Raw genomic sequence first — 21,626 nt, 5'->3', positions numbered from 1 at the left:
GTTACTGTACAGGGGGGTATGGCAAGACTGTGGGTTGCGAATTTAAACTCAGACTACCCAGACCGATAATTGCTTCTGGTATGGTACCATGTGAGATTACGTAGAAGATGCGGAATCAGCGAGGAGAGACCCTAGAGTTGGAGCAAATTCCATGGAGAGCGTGTTTATCATTCCTTGTCTATGACTTCAAGTCGATCCCTACCATGAACTGGCATCTGCATTCATGTCAGGAGAGAGAGAGGGAAGGGAGAGAGATGAAGACATCAACCACTAAGACAATGTGCTCGGGAAGCACGCACATCCTCATCCTCGGCCAGTGATGAGTGCTGGAATTAGCTTCCTTCACACGCGGTCAGGCTTGGGAAGTCTACTATTAAATATTGCACCTTAGTTGATAGGAAATGAATATTGGTTGAACACCTAGAGCCAATAATCCCTGTCAATTGTTAACCTGGGGTGTGCGATGATTGCTATGGCTGTCCACCCAAGCCAGTCTCCTAGCACAGCTCTTCCTCGACTTATTATTATCTTTGACACAAGACATTTATATTGTCCAAAAGTGCTTGCTTAGTCACCATATTCGTCTTGTCACTGCTTCTGGTCACTTTGATTCTTTCCTCGCGGCCATCTAGTCAAGTCCCTAATTGCCTGTCCTAAAGGTCTTCGTTTACCTCTGTGGAGTTGGCTCCAATGCCTATAGTTCTTAGACACTAATTCTGTTTTGTCTGTATCGTCAGTCATCCAATTCCATCGCTCAAAGGAACTCCGTATGATATACCGGTGTCTTGGCTACCGTTTGTTCTTGCAGTTCGAATAAGTAGTATCTCTACGAGTCCAAATACTTCGATACTCGTCTGCGGTATATACTTGGGACAATGGTCCTAGGGAAGAGCCACATCTTTGGCTACTCTAGCGAGGTTACAGAAAGGTATGTACCCAAGCATGCTGTCACCATGAGGAGCTTTTGCACTCAGTGATAGACTATTGTTCAGTTGGAGCATTGACCTGTCTGCTTTAGGCACTACTGCCTAAATACCAAATAAGGATTTTAACATCGCGCAGCTGCAGATTGTTTCCCTGTTCGCTTCCATATCTATTATCCACGCTGTCCCTCTTTCATGCCCACGGCATCAGCTGTCCTTTCCGAGCAATTCACTCGCAGAAGCGAATATACATGTACGAAGCGGGACTATATGGGAATATGGAAAGATATCTCTTCAATGGAATGCATTGAGCATTGCATGACGTACGCGAGTAGCGGGATAATCACTTGTATGTGATCATGAACGAGGCCACAAAGCAATCTCGGATATGTGCCTTGGTTTCTTCGTACTTGATACAGTTTAAGGAACCAAGGTAGCATGGAGAGCTATCTTAGGACAAAAGCCTGTCAGGAACGAGTATGTGGCGAGGGTAAGAGTGCACATTGCTTCTGGATGATATGGCTATTAAGCTCTGCGTTTTTTGCTCTTGCTAAAATGTAAAGTTGATTAGGTTGTCAATTAATACCCCACTGCCATCCTCTTGAGCTCCATCCCTATCAGGCTCCGATTTCCTTCCCGTATAAGAGTGAGACGCAGTTACACCTCATAGTATGCCAGTTACATGTCCAGTCGCCATCCGAGTGACGGAGAGACACACATACTCCCGTATCGTTGGCGCAACAGCATGATACTCTGGGTTCCAGGGAATTGTTGCTGGAATTGCAATAGCACCTTGGAGATTTGCTATGGTAAATAAAGGACCTGGTCCTTCTATCATCATTTTAACATCATAAATTGCTGATCTGAGCTAACTTTGCGGTCGACCTCACCAAGCTCGATCCCTTATCCTCAGACCTTGACCTGACCGCCCTTCCACCCTTTACATCGGACCGAGCCATCCGAGACTCAATGCTTCAAATCACCTTTGACATGGTGCCGACTTTTATATTCGGCATGTTCAGATGCACATGATTTACAATCAGATGTTCGATCAGATATCTACCCACGAGACTGGGTGGCGTGAAGTTATGCTACTGTCTGGGTTCAGGATCCGACATTGGAAGTAAAGCAAATTACAGACAGTGCTGTTCTCCTCGAGGTACATTGAACCAGTCCGTAAAGGTTAGAAAGACGTGTGCAGGAGAAGCACGAGGCGAGATCGATCAATAACGTTGTCCCTCCTCCTAATGCCAGACCTTCCACAATATACGCGAGCACAATCCGTGGGCCAGGGTGGAGGTCACACACGGGGACGGGTGATTAGCGCTCCTTTCGGCTTACGGTCGATCCAGGCGTTAGAGCGACCTATACCGGGCTATCAGAGAAGACTATAATCATTAGGTACGTACATCTGCAAGGGATTGCAGATCCACTGACGTGGCTGGCTGTCTGGCAGTGAGGCCCGCCTAATGATCTCTAGTTATTTCGCCACTTCAGTGAGGCCGACGGAGACGACGACTGTCGCAGCTTTGATCTCGCAGCCGATTTCCTGCAGCCGCTCAGTTGAGTACCACGAATGTCCTGTTGAGCTGCAGAGCCTCGTAGATTTCCGGGAATCAACCCCGACTACGGAGCACAGCGCTCTGCATTGAGTGTAGACGAGACAGTCTTACTCTGCACGGGTTAATTTGCCATCACGGCCGGAGACCACCGTGCTCCTGTATACATTTTCTGTTGGACCATAATACCAATGCAGCTGCTCACTCTGTCAGGGAACATGGTACTTCATCTGCCGCTGCTGCTGGCCGGCTGCAAGACATGTCACAAATGATCGAGTATCCACCCTATGCAAAGCTTATCATTGAATCGGTTCCAGGCCTCGGGGGATCTTGCGTTTATGCTTAGTTGTTGCCACCGCGGTAGAGGTCCCACTCATCTGCGTTAGTATTTCAATGGACATTCTAGCTCACTAGCAAGTACTGAAATCAAGGTTTTGAACCCTATTGTTACAACGTTGCGACGTTTAATCATACGAATAGGAGATATGCACCCATCTCTTGATGACCTCCCGGTAGCTCCGGGCTCACTGTTGGGAAAGCTTCGTTCTTACGGTCGGGAATTAATCATGCTGCCCAAGGCATTAGGAAATGACTATGCCGAACAATTCCCTTCCCATTACGTTCCTTTACATGAGATCCGAACTACCGTGGCTGGAAAGCTATAATCGCCGTCGTCTTCACTTATGTAGAAGTGCAATAGCCCACGAGCAGCTGACCTGGTCACTTTGGCAGGAAGGCCGGTGACAAACCTTCCAATACTGGTGGAATGCAGCCCGCATTATACTTAGCACGGTCCTCAATGTTTGAACCCGCTATAGGAAGAGCCAAAGTGTTCGCGATAACAGTAGGTTATACGCACTCAGAATAAGCCGACCATACAAGACTTGAACGGATAGGTCCATACTTTCAAGTGCCTAGCTCAGTGAGCCGCTCCCTGTTACGACATCTTTACTCTCCTTCAATTATGCTGTGTAGACTGACGAAGATCATTACTTTAGGTTTCCGTGAGATACCTAGCCTTTTATCCCTCTGAGATCGCGACCGAAGCCAGTTACTCGACTTACCATCAACACTGTTCTTAGCAACTTAGCACACGGAATTCGCGACCAGTATGGCGCAAATAGTGGGCTGATTGACCGATAACATTGATCCTTATGATTTCACGTACTACACATATACGGGTTAATGATCACGAGAAACCGCAAAAGACACGACCGCATCGCAGTCGCCGATACCAATTCTCCGATTTGCGTGAAGCAAGAACGCCATTGTGTCTATCACCATCATCTTCCCTCCGGCCATAGTATGTGATAGTCTCGCCTACTTATACCTCAAGATCGTTCATCCAGGTTCTTCAGGTGAGGCTAATCATGTCGCAGTGCCTTTAGACATAATTTCTCTTGGCCGAACAATTGATCACCGATGTCGCGGTTACAATCATTTTTTATTTTGCTGTGATACTTTTGTTGGACATCTTCTCCTTGGATCGCCTTCGATTCCATCCCACTGCTAAAGCTTCCGCATATCGGTGAGACGTCCTTTGTGGTCCTGACCATGATGGGTTTTATAAAAGACGTTCCTCTGATTTGTGCCTCCCTAGTGGCCTACCACGACCTACCGCGACCTTAATACCCTCTATAATGCTGCAGCTATTCTATTACTCTGTGTCGATTGGTATACTCCAGGCTTGGAGCTGATAAGTCACGACTACTTCCAACGAATTTGCGGGCCAAACTGGGCCATCATTGTTGCAGTCATTCGTGGAAGACATTGGCCATTGTCCTTGGTTCTATCTTCTGTATTGGCCCGTTCGTTTCGTACAATGGGTCTCCCTCTCGTCCAGTGTCCATAGCAAAACCCGTGCTGAAAGGCTTCTAGTTAGGAAGTTGCCTGGTTACAATTATTCAGTGCTGATTATTCGCAAAAGTTCATGTTACATGGTTTACGTTGAGACCACACGCTGCATGGGTTATAATAGGCAGATAGAGGACACAATTTGCAGATCCTTGATCTATCACCCGAGTAAAATGGTGTCACCGCTGCTAACTTGAATAGCTGATTGAGATACATGGTTATACACAGGTGCGCTCACTCAAACGGCCGACCAACAACGTGCAGATCTCTATATATATCTTGCCCCTATGGTGAAGCATAACTCCGAAAAACGTCTACATTCTAAATAGACAGCCAATAGAGATGTTGATTCTCCGTATGACAAACAGATTTATATCCCCAGCCACTTATTATCCATCCGCATCCACAATTGACTCCATATAAGTCCAAGGTAGTATCAACTAGACTCAAAACAACGACTTGCATGAAACGGTCGGGTATTCCCGATCGGGAAAAGCCGTGCCCGAAAGGGATGCCGAGGGACTTCATCACCACCAACATTCCGATTCGAACAAATCAATTCCAACTCCGGGATTACAATTGCTCTCTCGGAGTAATAAGTGCACCTGAAAATTGCCCTCAATGCGACCTATACCAAGAGCAGTTTCACTCCCCAGATTCCGCCTTGGTGGAAGAGCAACGATCCCCGCACGGACGCCATTCGCTCGATACAATCATGTAGAGGCCACGCGGCAAGCTCGCAGCGATTCTAACGGTCGCAGTTCCGTGCAATGGGGTCTCACAGGTCTTGTGACTGGCATTGGAGGATGTCTGTTGGTTTCGCGATGGCAATCGTCGGATTCACCCCAGGTAGATTCATCAGAAGTTGGCGGGGCAAAGGGTGTTGAGTATGCGGATAAAGAGGCTATGATAAAGGTATCGATATTCTCCGAGATCGTATATTCGTTTCCACGCTGCTTGCTGATATGGGCCATGATAGGGAATTAAGATAATTGAGGAGACTCTAGGAGAGGACTCGGTCTCTTGGGATGAGGAAGAAATCGCGATTCATGGATATTCTGAATTATCCACTTCGAATTGTGAAGCGAGGCCGATCGCTGTTGCTAGACCGAAGACTACGGAGGATGTGGCATTCATTGCAAAGATTTGTACTGCTTTTAAGATTCCAATGAGTAAGTTGTCTTTCGAGCCGTTGAATTGGTCTGGATGTTGTACTCACCTAACCATGTAGTTCCATTTGCTGGTGGCTCAAGCGTCGAAGGAAACTTTGTCGCGCCATATTCGGGATTAACCATTGACTTCTCGGATATGAAGAGGATTGTATCATTCCACCCAGATGAGTAGGGTGCCTCAATAAAAACACATACTTAACGAAAGCTAATAGTTCGATTAGTATGGACGTTGTAGTTCAACCGGGGGTAAATTGGGTTGATCTCAATAAACTCCTCAAGAACAGTGGCCTTTTCTTACCACTGGATCCCAGTCCCACAGTATTTCTATCCTCCTCCAGTGCTCATAGAGTGTTCTAATTGATTTTCAGGCATTGATCGGCGGTATGGTCGCAACCAACTGCAGGTAAGTGTACACGCGCGTTCACATCACCCACCGCTGTTCTGGGACCCTATCTAACAGTTCAATCTATAGCGGAACAAATGCCGTGAGATACGGTACAATGAAAGATTGGGTCGTCAATGTCACAGTTGTCCTGGCGGATGGAAACGTGATCAAAACAAGACATCGGCCACGGTATGTATTCTTCTCCGACATTTATTATACATAGTAGGTGACAGCAAGAAGGAAAACATCTGCTGGATACAACCTGACGTCCCTGTTCACGGGCAGTGAAGGTACACTCGGAATGATTACAGAAATTACGCTGAAGCTGGCAACCATACCGGAGAAGCAAAGTGTAGCCGTTGCCACATTTCCTTCAATCCGCGAGGCAGCGGCTACCGCATCCAAAATCATGCGTACTGGAATCCAAATCGCTGCTCTCGAGATGATGGATGAGACTCAGATGATGGTCATCAATAAGAATGGAGGAGCAGGGGGTAGACTGTGGGAGGAGAAACCCACGTTGCTATTCAAGTACGTTTCCCCGAGCTACAATGCCGGATACCGCTAAGCGCGAAACAGATTTTCGGGAACACAGCGAGCTATAGAAGAGGACGTCGAACGGGTTCGAACAATCAGCTCGCAGCATAGCGGAGAGAATTTTGAGTTCGCGAAGAGTGAGGAAGAAATGAACAGTCTTTGGGCAGCGAGAAAAGAGTCATTGTGGGCGATGCTTGCGGCGCGACCTGAGGGCACCCAGATATGGTCTACTGATGTTGCTGTGCCACTATCGAGAATGGCAGAAATTATTGGTAGAGTATACGAATCTCTTCTTCCTTAGTTTATTGGCTAACTTCTCCAGACCTTTCGAAGAAGGAATCTGGTCAGCTGGGGCTTTTCTCAAGCGTTCTAGGACATGTTGGAGATGGGAACTTCCACCAAGCTGTGATGTATAATCCGAACGACCCAGAACAGAAGCAGTCTGTTCGAGACTGTGTGCTGGCCATGGTACATAGGGCTGTGGAGATGGAGGGAACTGTTTCGGTTAGTAACTTGATTGTTGAGCATCTACGGATCAGTTTCCGGATACAACAGGTTGGCTAATGACTCACAAGGGCGAGCACGGTATTGGCCTCGGGAAAAAAGAGTGCCTATTAGAGGAGCTGGGACCTGAAACTGTCGGGGTGATGCGCACCTTGAAGCGCAGTTTGGATCCTCAGTAAGTCTCGATCCGTCTGCAGCTCGCACAGTGCTAATGATGATTCAAGTTGCTTGCTCAATCCAGGGAAGATCTTTGATTAACCAAAGAAGCGGATTGTTATTCTAGGCTCAGAAATAGATATATCGAGGGAAGCAGTGATTATGCGAGTTACTGTACATAGGTTCAAGGTCTGAAAGCTCTGTGTTCCAGTCCACCAACTCATGTCAACGTAGATATTGTCCATGAACTAGACTGCATATCAGTCCCGCTTTGTCATATAATCGTACCCCCGATCAATCATAACTTTGGCATTCCTGGTCAGCTCATCGAGGTCCTCCTGGGGAAGACCAAGAGTCTCATTAGCCAAAGCATGTTTGCTCTCATAATCCCCATCTCCATTTGGAAACAAGACACGGGAGTACATGGCCTGAACAAAGGCACCGTGGTCACCATTCTGCATCCCCTCAAGCCCCTTCTCATACCGCTCACGACTGGACTCATACACCACTGTCCAATCCTCATTCTTCTCACCAGTGACCCGTTTCCAACTCTCAAACATCTGCTTCTGAGTAATCCGGAAGCTGGAGATATACACGGGTTTATTCAACCAGCGACTCAGCGTCACACTCCGATCATTCTCATCCTCAGGCAATACCTTCAAACTCAACAACTTCGCAACAGCCCTCCCACACTGCGCAGGAGTACTGACATTAATCTTAGTCTCCCCATCATCAAACAACACCATCTTCTTCTCCGCAAAATTGAACCCGAACGTAGCCGGCCCCAGGCTCACACTATGCTCATACCAGAACCCACAAATAAGGGACACCCACGACGAAACACCCGTCTTCTCGATTTCGTCGAAAGCCCCTCGGAGTCGCTCCCAGCCTAGTCCGCTATTCACCAGATTGTCATTCGTGACGTCGCAGCCCCAGACATTCGGCATCACGTATTTGACACCGGCCTTAGCGGCAGCTTGTATAATCTTGGATTGTGTGTCCGGTGCCGCGGTCACGGGTAATGTGATGATCAGGGCATCCTGGCCCTCCAGGGCCCTCAAGAGGCTTACCTTATCGTCGTAATCGACAAGCACGGTCTGGATGCCCTCGGGTAAGGTGCTTTGGCTCCCGGCGCGAGTCAGCGCTGTTACAGTGTGCTTGCCTGTTTTGATGAGTTCTTGAGCGATGGGCTTGCCGACGGTGCCTCCGGCCTAGATACGTTTAGTTAGTTGATTGGTACTAGCATGTTGAAGAGGGATCTCGTATGCATAACGTACACCGATGATAGCGACGCGCTGGATCTCATTTCTGAAATCAGGGCCTTGGCTTTTGGCGTATTTGGTGGCCATTGTGTTCTGAATCTGATAGTAGGATGTTTGATTTCCAATTTTGATAATGTATATATTCAAAGAACATTTACTTGCATGCTGCCCTTTCACAGTCATTTATAGTCCATCATACCATTTAGGGAGGTCTCTATTGTCGCTGTCTGTTACCTCCGTCCTGGCTTATGTCCGGATTCAGAGTGGATATAAGGTCGGGAATCGGTCTCAGTGTAGCCCGTATAGCCTTGGCTGTGGGACGGAGATAAGAGCGCCAGTGCCGAAGTCAGGTGGGAATAACTCCGATGTAAGAAATTTAGCCCCAAGGACATTGTTAAATGGATGTCGCGCCGTTTCGCAGAGCGCCACATGATATGGCATTGACCCAAGCCTCTAGATGCGGTGTCCTATACAGTGATTACAATTTCAGAACCATGGTTCTCGATGTTCCAGTCTATTACTAATATCGAGGTTCGGTTGAAAAGGTCCTTAAACACTAGTTCCACGGGGCACAAAGCAGTACAGGGCTGTTGTGTAAATATCCCCAGTTATACTTATCAACCCAGCTAACGTACGCACTGCCTCAGTCCCCAGGACTCCTACCGCATCAGGCACGGCTGTTTCCAAGTCTGCATATCATTACTATACCACGATCACGCCAACACCAGCTAAACCTAGATAGGGCGTGACCTAGAGCGTGACCTGGGGCTCGGGAAACTTTATTTCGCGATTTACTTCTGATGAGAGATCTGATAATGCTCCAAAACATTGTCTTTATACGCGTCTCGGTCCCAGGAAAAGCATGATGACGATCTCCATGAGGTCTAAGACCCTTGCCAAGGCCACGTCTGCATATTCGGCGGGGTAGACAAGGTTGTGAGCAAAAATACCCCTCTACTAACAGATTTTCTCTAATTCAGTTCAGCGTTCACCTACAATTACATACAAAAACGCGTTGGCACTTTAAATGTTACGCTTCCGGCCATAGCTCAGATAAGTCTACTATTTATACTTCTGTCAGCATGTCTGAACTTAAAGAAGACTATGTCGACGTGCTTATCGTGGGGGCTGGACCCGCAGGCCTGATGCTAGCAAACTGGCTGAGTCGATTCGACATCAAGACCAGAATTGTTGACAAGCGCGGCACCAAGGTACGAGTCTGTCATATATCGACCCAAAAACAGTGTTAACGGAGCTACAGATCTTCAATGGCCAGGCAGATGGCCTACAATGCCGCACCCTAGAAATTTTCGACTCATTTGATTTTGCCCACCGCGTTTGGCGAGAATCAAACCACATGCTGGAGATTTGGTTCTGGAACCCCGACAAAGATGGTATTTTGCGGCGGTCGGATCGAATTGCGGATACCATCCCCGGTATCAGTCGCTTTCAGCAGGTGGTACTGCATCAGGGTCGCATTGAGAGGTTTTTCCTCGATTCGATTAAAGAGCATAGCGATATCACAGTCGAGCGTGGAGTGCTGCCTACTACCTTCGAGTTCGATGAGGCTAAAGCTGCAGATTTTGAGGATTATCCGATCACAGTCACATTGCGCACTTTGTCGGAGGAAGAGGCTACGCCTGCTCAGCGGCAACAGCACCACAGGAGAGCGGACGGCACACAGTCAGTCATCAATGATGGGCTTTTTCGAAGTAACCTAGCTGCTGACGACACGGATGACCTTATCCGTGTAGCAAAGGCCAATAACAATGCCAGCTCAGTCGAGACAGTGAAAGCGAAATTCATGGTGGGTTGCGATGGTGCACATTCCTGGGTGAGGCGTCAACTTGGCTTCAAGCTAGAGGGTGACTCCACGGACTATATCTGGGGCGTACTCGACATTGTACCCATCACCGATTTTCCAGATATCCGCCATCGATGTGCTATTCACTCAGCCAATGCGGGTAGCGTCATGGTTATCCCAAGAGAAAACAAGCTTGTTCGATTGTACATCCAATTACAGGTGACCGAGCATGCGCAGAGTGGAGGTAAGGCTGACCGTTCGTGGATTACTCCGGAGGTTATTCTGCAGTCTGCACAGAGGATTATGCATCCGTATAAGATAAATTATACGTACTGCGACTGGTGGACGGCGTACCAGATCGGGCAGCGTGTGGGTGACCATTTTTCTCTACGAGAGCGTGTCTTTCTAGCTGGTGATGCTGTGCACACGCATTCGCCCAAGGCAGGGCAGGGTATGAATGTGAGCATGCAGGACAGTATGTATACCCGATATAGTAACTTTGAGAATCGCCACTCACCGCGTGCACAGCATATAATTTGGGATGGAAGATCGCACATGTAGTCAAGGGGTACAGTGAGGGATCGATTCTAAAGACATATCAGTCAGAGAGAAGACGGGTTGCACAAGATCTAATTGATTTTGATCACCGGCTGTCGAGACTATTTTCAGGCCGTCCAGCAAAGGACGGTGCCAACGAAGGTGTCAGTATGGAAGAGTTCAAGAAAGCGATGGAGAAGGGGAATGAATTTGCTAGTGGAATTGGTAAGCATTTGGTTCCCGATATGCATTCTGAGGCTAATGTGAGCAGTGGTCAATTATGGTACTAGCATCATCGTGGCAAAAGAGGGCTACTCTGTTGAGCAGGGAGATGGTACTGAAGTTGCTGCCAATCTACAACGTAGAGTAGTCAGCAAGACTCATCTGGCCACAAAGATTGACATTGGCAAGCGGATGCCGAGTTTCAAGGTGCTTAATCAATCTGATGCCCGTCCATGGCATCTACAGGAACTCTTGAAAAGCAACGGGCGATGGCGGATTATCGTGTTCCCTGGTCAGCTTACCCAGCCCCAAAATATGCAGCGGATACAAAAGCTTGGTGACCAGCTAGGCAGTCAGGACTCATTTATTCGCCAATACACTCCGTCTGATCAGCTGATTGACAGCCTTATTGAAGTTCTCACAGTCCATGCCGGACCACGGACTGGAGTGGAGCTTCTTGATCTGCCCGAGGCTTTCCATCCATTTGATGAGGAGATGGGCTGGGACTATTGGAAGGTCTTTGTTGATGATCAATCTTACCATGAGGGACATGGACAAGCGTATTTCAATTATGGCATTGACCCTATCCATGGCGCCGCTGTTATTGTCCGACCGGATCAATATGTAAGCTGGGTTGGTGAAGTGGATGATTATGAGGATATGGCGAGGTTTTTCTCCGGGTTCATGAGGGTGCAAGATTCCTCGAAACCCAAGTCTAGAGTGGTCAAGCTGTAAGAAAGAAATATTCAGATTAGGTGTAGCAGATAGAAGACTTTAATACACTACAGGCATATTGCAGCTGGCTAACTGACCGGCATGTCTTTTTGAAGATCATTGGGCACGAATCCAACCACGTGAGCGAGTCAACACAGCCTCGTCAATTACCTAAACGGGAGATTGGCGCGAACTGCTTGACCTTCAACTTTCCTGCATTCCTGGTTCCCCTTATTGTTCTCATCAAAACGTCTATAAATCATGGGTGATCCGTTCTCCATCACGACCGGTACTTTCGGTGTTATTTCGTTAGGAATAACAGTATGCGGTGGGATAATAAAATATTGTTCCGCCGTGGAGGGAGCCGATGAGGAAGTCAGCCGCATTGCTCAGAAGGCTGAACGGATGCAGAAAACGATGCGTTTGCTGAGAAAGCTTCTACAAGACAGCGTCTCTCTCATAGAACGCGACTACGTCGATCATTGTCAACAGATGGTCGGTATTATTGAAGCAGGCATTGATAACCTCCAGGCGACAGTTGTCCGGTGTTGGGGCGACCCCCACGCCGCCAGTCCAACACGACTAACTATGAGACATACAGCCAAAAAAGCACTTTACCCGTTTCGACAGAAGACGCTGGTGTCAGTAAGCAATGCATTGGATAGCCTTCAGCTAGAGCTGAGTTCTGCTCTACACATGTAAGGCTTGTGTTGCGTGAAGCTGGATCGTGTTGCACAGTTCTTGCTAATCCAAGAGACACAGGGCTCAGACCCAGATTCTCAACGCTTCAACTGCTACAATTTTAGCACGGAACTTGGGCACGCGGAAAAACATGGAACAAAGCTTCGCAAATTTGGAACAAAAGCTGGACAACCAGAATTTGACCCGCCCCGTGCCCGACCATCGTTGCCATTGCGCGGCATCAACCGCAGTCTCGAGACATCACTCAAGTTCCTGCAATTATCGTCGAAGTGTCTACGGCTCTCGCAATGCTGCAAAGCGCTTTTCGTTTATTTGCACATTCTTTGGGTTGAGTGTCTCTGCCTCAATGTCGATCTTCAAAGAGCGGCGCGGATTCAGAGTAGCTCCGCATCTAACCTTTCGTGCGACTGTCCCGTTTGACTCTCCAGCCTTTATGTTGGTGAGAAAGCTCGCGTATATTGACCCTAACTCAACTTCAGAAAGTGCGGTTAACCTTGTCGATACTGTCATTGCACAGCTTTATCAACTCTATGACGAAGGAAAAGCTCAACCCAGTGATATAGATCCATGGGGTAGCTCGATCCTCCACGTTAGTATTTGACTCCCCCATGCGAAATATGCATGTTCCAGAGCTGACCAAGTATCTAGGCACTATGTATGTTTAACCGGAACTTTGACAGGTTTCCGGATGCTAGTGCACATTATAGCCAGCTTATAAGTTATTTCACATACGGTGACCATCTAGCCGAACCGGACCAAGGGGGTAATACGCCCATGGATTACCTCGTGCTGGAGGATTTGATGCATAATCAACCCGCGCTCATGGGTAACCCCGTAAGTACAGATAAAGTCTGTCAGAGCGTCCCGCAAAAAATGTTGAAGTATGGTGTTATGGGAGAGATTTCCGCCGGGTTCATCGGCACCGAACTGAGAAAGAAACATCTTGTACACATGTTTGAGGAGTGTAAGCAGATGGCTATTCACCAAGTCAGTTCTCTTTATACTAATAAAGTACAAGGTCTTGATGTTTCTGATTTTGCTTGGGCAATGCTGCGTGAATTGCAATTTGCTCTGGAATCCGCAGTGGAATCAGCCCCAAACTGTATTTATACTGATATCGGTTGGATGAGTCCACTTCAGTTGGCAACCACTTGGCCAGAGGGCTTAGAGTTCCTATTGGGAAAAGGGGAATATACTACCGGGGATATACATCTCGCGTTGGCGGCCGCTATTCGAAACAACACGCTAGACTCTGTCCAGTTGTTATTCCGTGTCGACGTACCACTTCCACGTTGGATGTTCTACGGGCAATTCAGCATCGATATGCAAGATCTCCTTATAGCGGAGATTATCAAGCGGCGAGCCGAGCTTCGTGATCTAGCGGAGTCGGTCTTAACAACAAATGACCTGGCCCGCTTCCAACTCACAAAAGGGCAGCTTCCAGATAGGAGTGCGGCCAGCATGTGTAACCTCTTAGTAGAAAGGGGTATAGCTGTACCCAAGAGGTTGACAGTCGATGAAGAGCATTCCATATTAGGGGACACGCCCCACTTGAGTATGGTGAAAGCTCTCTATCAGGCTGGATTTCAAGACAAAAGTTCGCTAGCTCCCCCTCAGCCAGTTTATCCAGCGACCGATCTTCAGCGTGCCATGTGGTTCATAAATATGGATTTGAACCTCAAAGTATCCAAAGATGGCTTCTCTACGGTTTTGGAGCTCTGCAGTTCAATCACCTACTCCTTTTTAAGTATGGTCAGACATTCAGGGCCTTGGACTTCACTAACCTGTAAGCATGCTTGTCAGGTTGTGACTGGCTCATTTCAAGCGCTAAACAAAGAGCAGCGACAGTTTTGGCTGGGCTGTTTAGCGTCTAAGGAGACGGACAGCTGCTCATGTTCCTGCTCTCCAGGGAAAGGATGCGGTCCGATAACATGTGTACTGCACAACCTCTCTGGTCGGGGACTATTGATTCCTGATGATAGATTCAATATACACACCTGCTATGGTCTTGTCTTACTTGAACTTTTCCTCAGAGCCCAGGGCGATTGCTTTGAGTCTGCTCGAGCGGTGCTACGGTATCTTACCTTTCAAGAACTGGGACTTAGCCATACCTGCCGGAGGTCTCATGTCGTTGGGTGGTCCCAATCAAGTCTAGGTCATGAAGACATTGCTGAGATACATGAAGAAGAGAAGCTATTGCTCGAGGACCTGGAAATCCTTGTCTCCGAGTTCGAGCATAGATACTTTGAGATGAATATTCCTTTGTTTGGCTTTCTACAAGGATACTGGAGCACTCGTATGAAGGAAGTCTTGTTCCAACGAAAAGATCCGAGCTTCGAAATTGTTAAGGAGGCAAAGCAAATTGGCATACAGCTTAGTTGGGAACCCATGGATGATTTCAAGCTTCCCTTTGGGCGACAGTGTATGTTTGCACCTCGCCATGAGAAGAAGACGAGCTCGCACTAATTCTAGTCATTCACATACAATTATGGCATGGATCACATGCTTCGATGCCCTTTCAATCTGATACCTATGTCAATACCAGAGACCTATTTCCAGCTTATATTCCCTTGTATTGTGTTCAAGAAGATGTCCTGTATTTTGCTATAAACTTAGGTTATCACAGACATGAATGACTCGCAGTAGACTCTAAGAGCAAATTTTATGGGACTATTGCTCCATCATAAATAAATGAGGGCTGGTTGCTTTTAACAGGTACTCATGTTATTATTCACTAAATATCTCATAGATAAACAAATCAACAAATTCATTAAATATCAAAATAACTAAAACAACAAATTCACGGCATTGAGAAAGAATGACATGGACCTCCCCAACACACTTCCACCATTTTGCAATTTCCCTTCCACAAGCAAGTACCGGTGACCTTCCTCCTTAGATTTCGGGGCCTAGAGAGCAGCATAGCTCTAGTTGCAGCTATTGGGACGAGGTCCTTCTACAGGATGTTAGCACCACTAATAATATAAGCGTTATGGCGGATCACCGTACGGCATCTACGAGGCTTGTCGTCCTGTTTCACCCATCCCTTGGGGGTCTTGTACCAGTTTCTGCGGGCGTTTAGTAGCAACTAATGCTTCTCACCTTTAGAACATACCTGTATCGGCACTGGAAATTGACATTGTCACCTCTGTTGGCCCGGCCCGTTATGTCACTCGAGTCACAGGGGTACTTGCGGTAGACGAATGGTCTTTCAACTCTGCAATTATCCCGATCCTCAAGAACAGAGCCCTCAACCTCAAGGTCATCAGGCTCCGCGGTTGGAGTAGCATTGACTAGGGGCAGTGTAAGGGGAAGAAGAGCAGTGAGAAGATAAATTGGGGACTTCATATTGAATGTCAAGAAAGCTGGACGCCTTGTATCTGCGGTGTAATTCAAATACCGTGAACTGGTTCGAGTGTTTGTTTTACAGGATAGAAGATATGGCATGCGTGTCACTGCTTTTATATCCGTCTCTGGACTCGGTGATTGTACATGAATGAAAGGAAGAGCCTGTTAAGCTGGCCAGGCCGATCGAGACAAGTTCTAGGTGCTTGGTCCTGACTCTCATGACTAGGAACATCTCTATCCGTTTCCCGATGACTTTGACATCCCTGGAACCGTACGTCGAGACCCATGCCGGTGTGTAAGACCTATCTTGGCTGACTGCTATTTACGAGTCCAACACCAAGATGTGGCTTGTGTTCTCAGTAGGTTATCCGCCCACTGGTTCTTTTAGACTTCCCCACATTAGTGATTTGCACCAGATATAGTAGCACGTCCCAGGGGTGAGATTATCTTGGGTATGGAACACCCTGATACCTGGGTCCGCACAGTGCACCGTGTGTTGCCACCCGTGAACCTTAACGGTAGCATAGTTAGCTGCACAGATCTCGTACCCTGTAAAAGCTCATGGAGACGAATAGAAGGAGGCTGTGCGCAAGAAAGCATGTCAGTGCTATCTTTGAAGCTGTAGATTTCACCAGGTTCAGTTATGGAACCGTTCAAGGCCAATAGTTGAAATTTAATCATGACTACAATACTTTTGTTATGTACAAAACACGATCTTTGTCAGAGGGTGTGGTTGTACATCTTGACAGTAATAGTAGAATACAGTCTAGAGTACCATCCTTCCTTAATTACATCACTGGTTCACCGTTCGCTTGTTCAGCTTTGGTTTAGAACACAATGTGAACTAACAAATATGCATATTTGTAATTCTATGCAAAATGCCGAGACAAACTCTTGACACCAAGAGTGATTCGACTGCTTATCAGCTGTGGCAAAGATTCTACTCCGGATAAGGAAACCCCTCGTATGACATGCAACAGCTATGCACTTACTTTACTTTGGTTCTCTGACGTCCACGGTTTGCTCGGTCTTGGCAGTGAAATAGCCCGGAGTCAAGACTGGCTTGGCTATGCCAAGCCCTGGCTTTGGCGGAGGAAAGCCTAGAACACACGAGCGGGACTTTTGTCCGCCGCAGCCCAGGTGTCACCTGAAGAATTGTTCTCGTGAATGGTCGACTCGGATACTAGGATCAAGAATTGGTCCCGCTTGATATCATCTTCCGCGTGATTGCCAGATGACCTACAACGGGTCCAGCCTGTTCTCTACAAACTTCTGCCATGAAACAATGGAGATGGGTCTATATGTGTGGAGACTTGCCCAAATGCGGATACTCCATCTACAGTACATTGACTCATTGATCTCATTAATGGCGGGTTGTACCAGACGATCGATGTTGGGTGCTATCAGAACTGCAGAAGCGCTTCGTGCATTTTATGCTGTCTCGGATTCCATTATCTACAGCGTTAGAATTGTTTGGAACAAGAGAGCCTGGACTCAGGTAAATGGGTATGACCAGATAGTCAGAAAGTCATCCATCATTACCAGCTCTAAGAGCTACCAACCAATGTGTCTAATTCGATGGCCATAGAAAATTCATGCTGCCAAGTTTTGGCGCTATAAAAATATCAAATATCAACTATGGTTCCCCAGCGGCAGAAAGATAGTTGCTGCTGGAACCAATTCGGATTCTGACAGACGTGGGAAAAGTTATAGAACCCCCTCCTCAACGTACAACACGTTGTCATATGATACCTATTGTCTCAGAGCTAACTTCCACTCGTGCGTGAAACATTGCCAAAGAGATCATTTTATTTCCTCGTCTGATCAAATCATAAGGTCTTTACATAATCTGGGGAGCTCATCCGCCTCTAACCCAGAGACCATCGCCAACCACAAAGTTCGCTCCCCACTCTTTTCCCAACCTCGATTTTTGTTCTGCTCTGTCCTCTTTTGGCGGAAATTCCCGGCCCGTAAACACCATCCAGGCCCCCGGTCGGCGAACTACCATGGAAGCAATAGTTGGGCGTTCAAGGATTGGTATGTAGATCTGGTTCATTTGGACATTACCGGCAGGTTTTTTATACGAGTGGACTGCGATTAGGACCATGGCATTTAACTTGAGCAATATAAACTTACAGGAATATCCTGTGGGAGCGTTTTTCCAGGCAGGCCTCTGATTCTCCTCCAACGTTGCATAATGAGGGCTGATTAGTATTGGTACTTTTCTCTGATGCTCCATTCATTCATGACATTGTAATTTGATATTCTAGTTATTGCCCCTTCTCATATCAACTTCTGGTCTAGTCAATACGCTATAAGTATACTAAGACTATAATTTAAGTAATGGTGATATGCCTGTCCAGCTTTCTTACGAATGCATCACCAAGGTGGTTCGATATTCATAACACTAGCATTCACTAGGCTTTTAACACTTGATAAAGGCCAAAATCATAGCGAAGTTTTCAGCCACATAATTGCTTGATCATAACCTAGAGATTTACAGCAGGAATTCATATGCACATTCAGTAAGCATATAAGAAATCCTGAATTCGCCGGAAGGAAGCATACTAATACTAGACGCTTAACCAGTAAATGTATTCCTTTATGCCAAGTGCCCAGTGAGTTTAATTCTCATAGACAAACCCAACTTCGTAATTGGCGAGTTAGTGTTAGAAATAGCCCTCAGAGGAGCTCTCCCAACCAGACTTTCAATCTCTCCCCCTGTTGCGTTTCCTTGTTGTCTCCCATATACAGATTATATACGGGTGCCACATGGCCTTCCTGACGCCCAATAAATAGTTCAATAGAAGGAAAGCCAGACTGCCCCAGTCAGTTCGTCCTGACAGCAGACAAGGGTTGCTCTCACCTTGACCTTATCCACGAAATGTCGAATTGACGGCAACATAATCTCGTTTTGCCCTGCGAGAACCAGTATCTGCTGATTTTTTAGATTTTTAAACCAGCTTGAAGGAGCAGTACTGGCGTCGGTGTAGTAATCATGCTTTGCCCTTCCTAAATACGCTTGGGACCAGGGTTTGGCAACATCCGGTGTAATCACGTCGCCGAGACAGTTCATTTTCGTGTCTGTGCTCACTTCGAGGGAAGTCCAGGGTGCAATAAGAACAGTCCCTGCTAGCGGTTCCTGGACGTCTAGTTTGGCTATTGCTTCATGAGGTGATGACAGGTGTGAGAGAACACCGACGGCCAGGTTGCCGCCTGCAGAGTCACCACCTAGCAGAATATTGGCCGGGGTACGATTAGTTTCTGTTAGAATGTATCGTAATCCTTCGACGGATTGAATAAGCTGCGTTGGATACTGAGCGTTTGGAGCAAGTGTATATGCGACCGCAAACACAGCAAGGTCCTTACCCGCAGCGGACGAACATTGAATGAGACTTTCCCAGAATTTGAAGTAACCAACGTTGGCAGGTAGACAGAAACCTCCTCCTTCGTTCAGTCAATAATTGGAGTCGACAACATCGATGATATTTGTGGCAGACTTACCGTGGTACCAGATTAATACATTACGTGCATTCTTGTTTCCAATCCAGTGGCCTTTCGCACCATATTCAAGTTCTATTGTTTGAGGTACACCTCCTCGCGACTGCATATATTGCTTATACGCTTCGTCCGTGGAAGGAGATATCCATCTTTTACGTATGAGCTTTGGGTCCTTGTGGTCATTGCAGTTTGTCACGCGGATGCGAACATTGGGGGGAGACAGACTGGAATTGTAATGGAGAGAGGCGAGCGCTCGCCTTGCGCAGAATGGCGTACGCAATATGAAGATAGAAGGTTGGCGTGCCGGACTGGTCTCGCTTTAACCCTGTAAAGAGAGCAACGAAACCCGCGATTAGGATCGAAGCTACTGCTGGAAGCAGATCTAATTTACTTGCCATCGAGAGTGACGGCTGGTCGGCGGGCCTCACACTATTTTTCTTCAGCACCATGGTGAATGCTGTAAGGAAAAATGGTTGGACGGAGTCACAGCAAAGCCGTGGGCCATCGCTGCTATTAAGGCACAGTGTGGAAGAACCACCGGATGGGTATTTTCTATCTAGTCACAATATGATAATTAGTGGCCACCCTGACCCGCGGCTCCGGGGCGGTTCCGGATAGACCAGATACATTTGATACAGATCCTAGGAGACAAGGCCTATTGACTATTGTGCATGCATTACGGCTGAGATCAATAGCATCGTTTATCCCAGGATTACTTTGTTAATGTTGAAAATATATGTTGAGTTGTATGAAGGGAGGGGGAGCGCAAGGCAAATTAGGGCTCTAAGCTTATGCCCCTGTGTGATCATACCGAGGCAAGCACTTGCACCGAGCGATTTAATGACAGAATATTGGTCACGATTTACGGTGACACCTCGCTGCTCTCAGAGACACTTGGGGCGAGCAGCATCATCTGTAGATCTGCGCGAGACAACCTGTCCGGCTGGGGGTGTTCGGGTTCCGCGGGTCCGGTGGCTCCGAATGACTTGGCAGCTCGTATCCAGCGATACTGGAGGTATCTAAGTGATGCGTCAAGTGAGAGCATGTCAGCATATTCCAGACTCCTTCAATCCCGCGTAGCAGCTTTAAGCTCCGAGGAGCAGTGAAAGGGATGCCTGAAAATCATTAAATGAACCTTGAAGCTCTTCTATAGAAGAAATATATTCAACTTTTTTACCATATAGTTCGATCTAATTCATGAAGCAAGGGGTTATTTGAGTTTATGCGTATCTAGTTACATTACTGACGCGATATGCATGATCTTCAGCTTAGATTGTAGTAGGTCTCTGTGGTGTAGATTCAGTCCGAGGCGGCAATATGTCTGCTAAATCGTATTTGACTGGCTGCACATGTTTCTGTTTTGTCCTACACTCCGCTGAGCGAAAGTCACGATCTGGAAAGTTTCCGCAGAAAAACAGTTCATTAGTCATGATAGATTGATTAGGGCTGCAAACTATGGCATGATTCCATCGGAAAGACTTCGGTGTCGATCATCGGGTAAACAAAAAGCCTTAGGCTTCGAGAGAGTATCCTGCACGGCAACTTTATTCTGCAATTGAGATACTTGTTTTGTATTTATGAGTGTATCAGAGAGATAACCCTATCTGAATACATAAGATCTTACTTTCACCACTTCATTTTGTTCCTTGGCCCGCTTTCATGATCTCAATGTTACATCTCGATGCCAAAGGAAGTAAAACTCAATCCTTCTACAACTGAAAGAGTAATGAATATCCCATAAATTAACCCTTGAGTAACAGTGCCTGATTTACTAGGCTCTTTCGCTTGGTCACTATCGGCTGACAACCGACAGATATCACAAGCGACACTCGGGCATTGTCGCCCACTCCACATTTCACTTCCGATCCCGATTCTGCGCATGACATGCCATTCTCTCGGGACCGTTGCCGTATCCGTGGTGAAGCTCAGCTGGTCTTCGGGACGTGAATTTCCTATGGCGCCTATTCACATGAGAATATGCGCTTGAAAATATTGTCTCACCCGTCCCACGCTTCAACGTGTCGAATCCCCCGTTATGGAACGGGGATCTACTCAGGTGAGTCGGATTCCTACGTCCCGGAGCCAACCGGACTGCGTCACTGGTGGTGATTGACTAAGAAAGGATGGATGTGGTAGTGTGTGGACTTTACACATGTGCATGTGCTTTTTTTGATGTGGATGCGGTAGTCTAATTCTCATGTGGATTTGACATGTTTGAAGAAGCGAAAAGCACCCGATCAGGACAAAATCCCATCAGGAGCCGCGGATTGGGACCATAAAAACGTCCAGAGTCGGCCAATTTGTCGACCAGACGGCAACCCGTCCGAAGGAACATATCCCTGACTATGCTTAATGGGGCATGCTAGACTCATTCAGGAAGGATCGGACTGAAACTTGGACTTGATCCATAATCTTGATGAGCCTCTTCAGGCACCATTTGGAACAT

General features: G+C 47.1%; 6 protein-coding genes across 6 annotated transcripts; 3 read left to right on the top strand and 3 right to left on the bottom strand.

Moving 5' to 3' along the window:
* Positions 1-4,957: 4,957 nt before the first annotated feature.
* Positions 4,958-7,113, top strand: F9C07_12435 (putative D-lactate dehydrogenase; the record flags this gene model as incomplete). The annotated part of the gene is made up of 10 exons (XM_071507833.1): positions 4,958-5,272; positions 5,316-5,508; positions 5,568-5,676; positions 5,730-5,826; positions 5,877-5,911; positions 5,981-6,082; positions 6,134-6,424; positions 6,473-6,702; positions 6,753-6,934; positions 7,006-7,113. 10 exons carry the CDS (start codon positions 4,958-4,960, stop codon positions 7,111-7,113), a joined length of 1,662 nt encoding a protein of 553 aa, XP_071367259.1.
* A 237-nt stretch (positions 7,114-7,350) lies between these two features.
* On the bottom strand, positions 7,351-8,535 carry F9C07_12434 (putative oxidoreductase CipA-like protein; the record flags this gene model as incomplete). The annotated part of the gene is made up of 2 exons (XM_041295535.1): positions 7,351-8,301; positions 8,368-8,535. 2 exons carry the CDS (start codon positions 8,533-8,535, stop codon positions 7,351-7,353), a joined length of 1,119 nt encoding a protein of 372 aa, XP_041151497.1.
* Positions 8,536-9,434: 899 nt separating this feature from the next.
* F9C07_12433 (putative FAD monooxygenase) lies at positions 9,435-11,650 on the top strand (the record flags this gene model as incomplete). Its single annotated transcript, XM_041287624.2, has 4 exons — positions 9,435-9,563; positions 9,614-10,631; positions 10,685-10,918; positions 10,965-11,650. 4 exons carry the CDS (start codon positions 9,435-9,437, stop codon positions 11,648-11,650), a joined length of 2,067 nt encoding a protein of 688 aa, XP_041151498.2.
* Positions 11,651-12,121: 471 nt separating this feature from the next.
* Positions 12,122-16,074, top strand: F9C07_2195930 (uncharacterized protein; the record flags this gene model as incomplete). Its single annotated transcript, XM_071509403.1, has 6 exons — positions 12,122-12,327; positions 12,392-12,920; positions 12,980-13,295; positions 13,350-15,287; positions 15,341-15,399; positions 15,447-16,074. The coding sequence occupies 4 exons, from the start codon at positions 12,122-12,124 to the stop codon at positions 14,795-14,797; spliced, it is 2,499 nt and encodes an 832-aa protein (XP_071367258.1). The 3' UTR covers positions 14,798-15,287; positions 15,341-15,399; positions 15,447-16,074.
* Positions 15,259-15,679, bottom strand: F9C07_12432 (uncharacterized protein; the record flags this gene model as incomplete). The annotated part of the gene is made up of 3 exons (XM_041295536.1): positions 15,259-15,287; positions 15,341-15,399; positions 15,447-15,679. 3 exons carry the CDS (start codon positions 15,677-15,679, stop codon positions 15,259-15,261), a joined length of 321 nt encoding a protein of 106 aa, XP_041151500.1.
* A 2,287-nt stretch (positions 16,075-18,361) lies between the features above and the next one.
* Positions 18,362-19,629, bottom strand: F9C07_2236682 (lipase/thioesterase family protein; the record flags this gene model as incomplete). Its single annotated transcript, XM_071509997.1, has 4 exons — positions 18,362-18,499; positions 18,546-19,126; positions 19,184-19,329; positions 19,406-19,629. The coding sequence occupies 4 exons, from the start codon at positions 19,627-19,629 to the stop codon at positions 18,362-18,364; spliced, it is 1,089 nt and encodes a 362-aa protein (XP_071367257.1).
* Between the last annotated feature and the right edge of the window lie 1,997 nt (positions 19,630-21,626).

This window comes from Aspergillus flavus, chromosome 8 (assembly GCF_009017415.1).
Source record: "Aspergillus flavus chromosome 8, complete sequence".
Lineage (NCBI taxonomy): Eukaryota > Fungi > Ascomycota > Eurotiomycetes > Eurotiales > Aspergillaceae > Aspergillus > Aspergillus flavus.
This window is presented reverse-complemented; position numbering and strand designations above follow the sequence as displayed.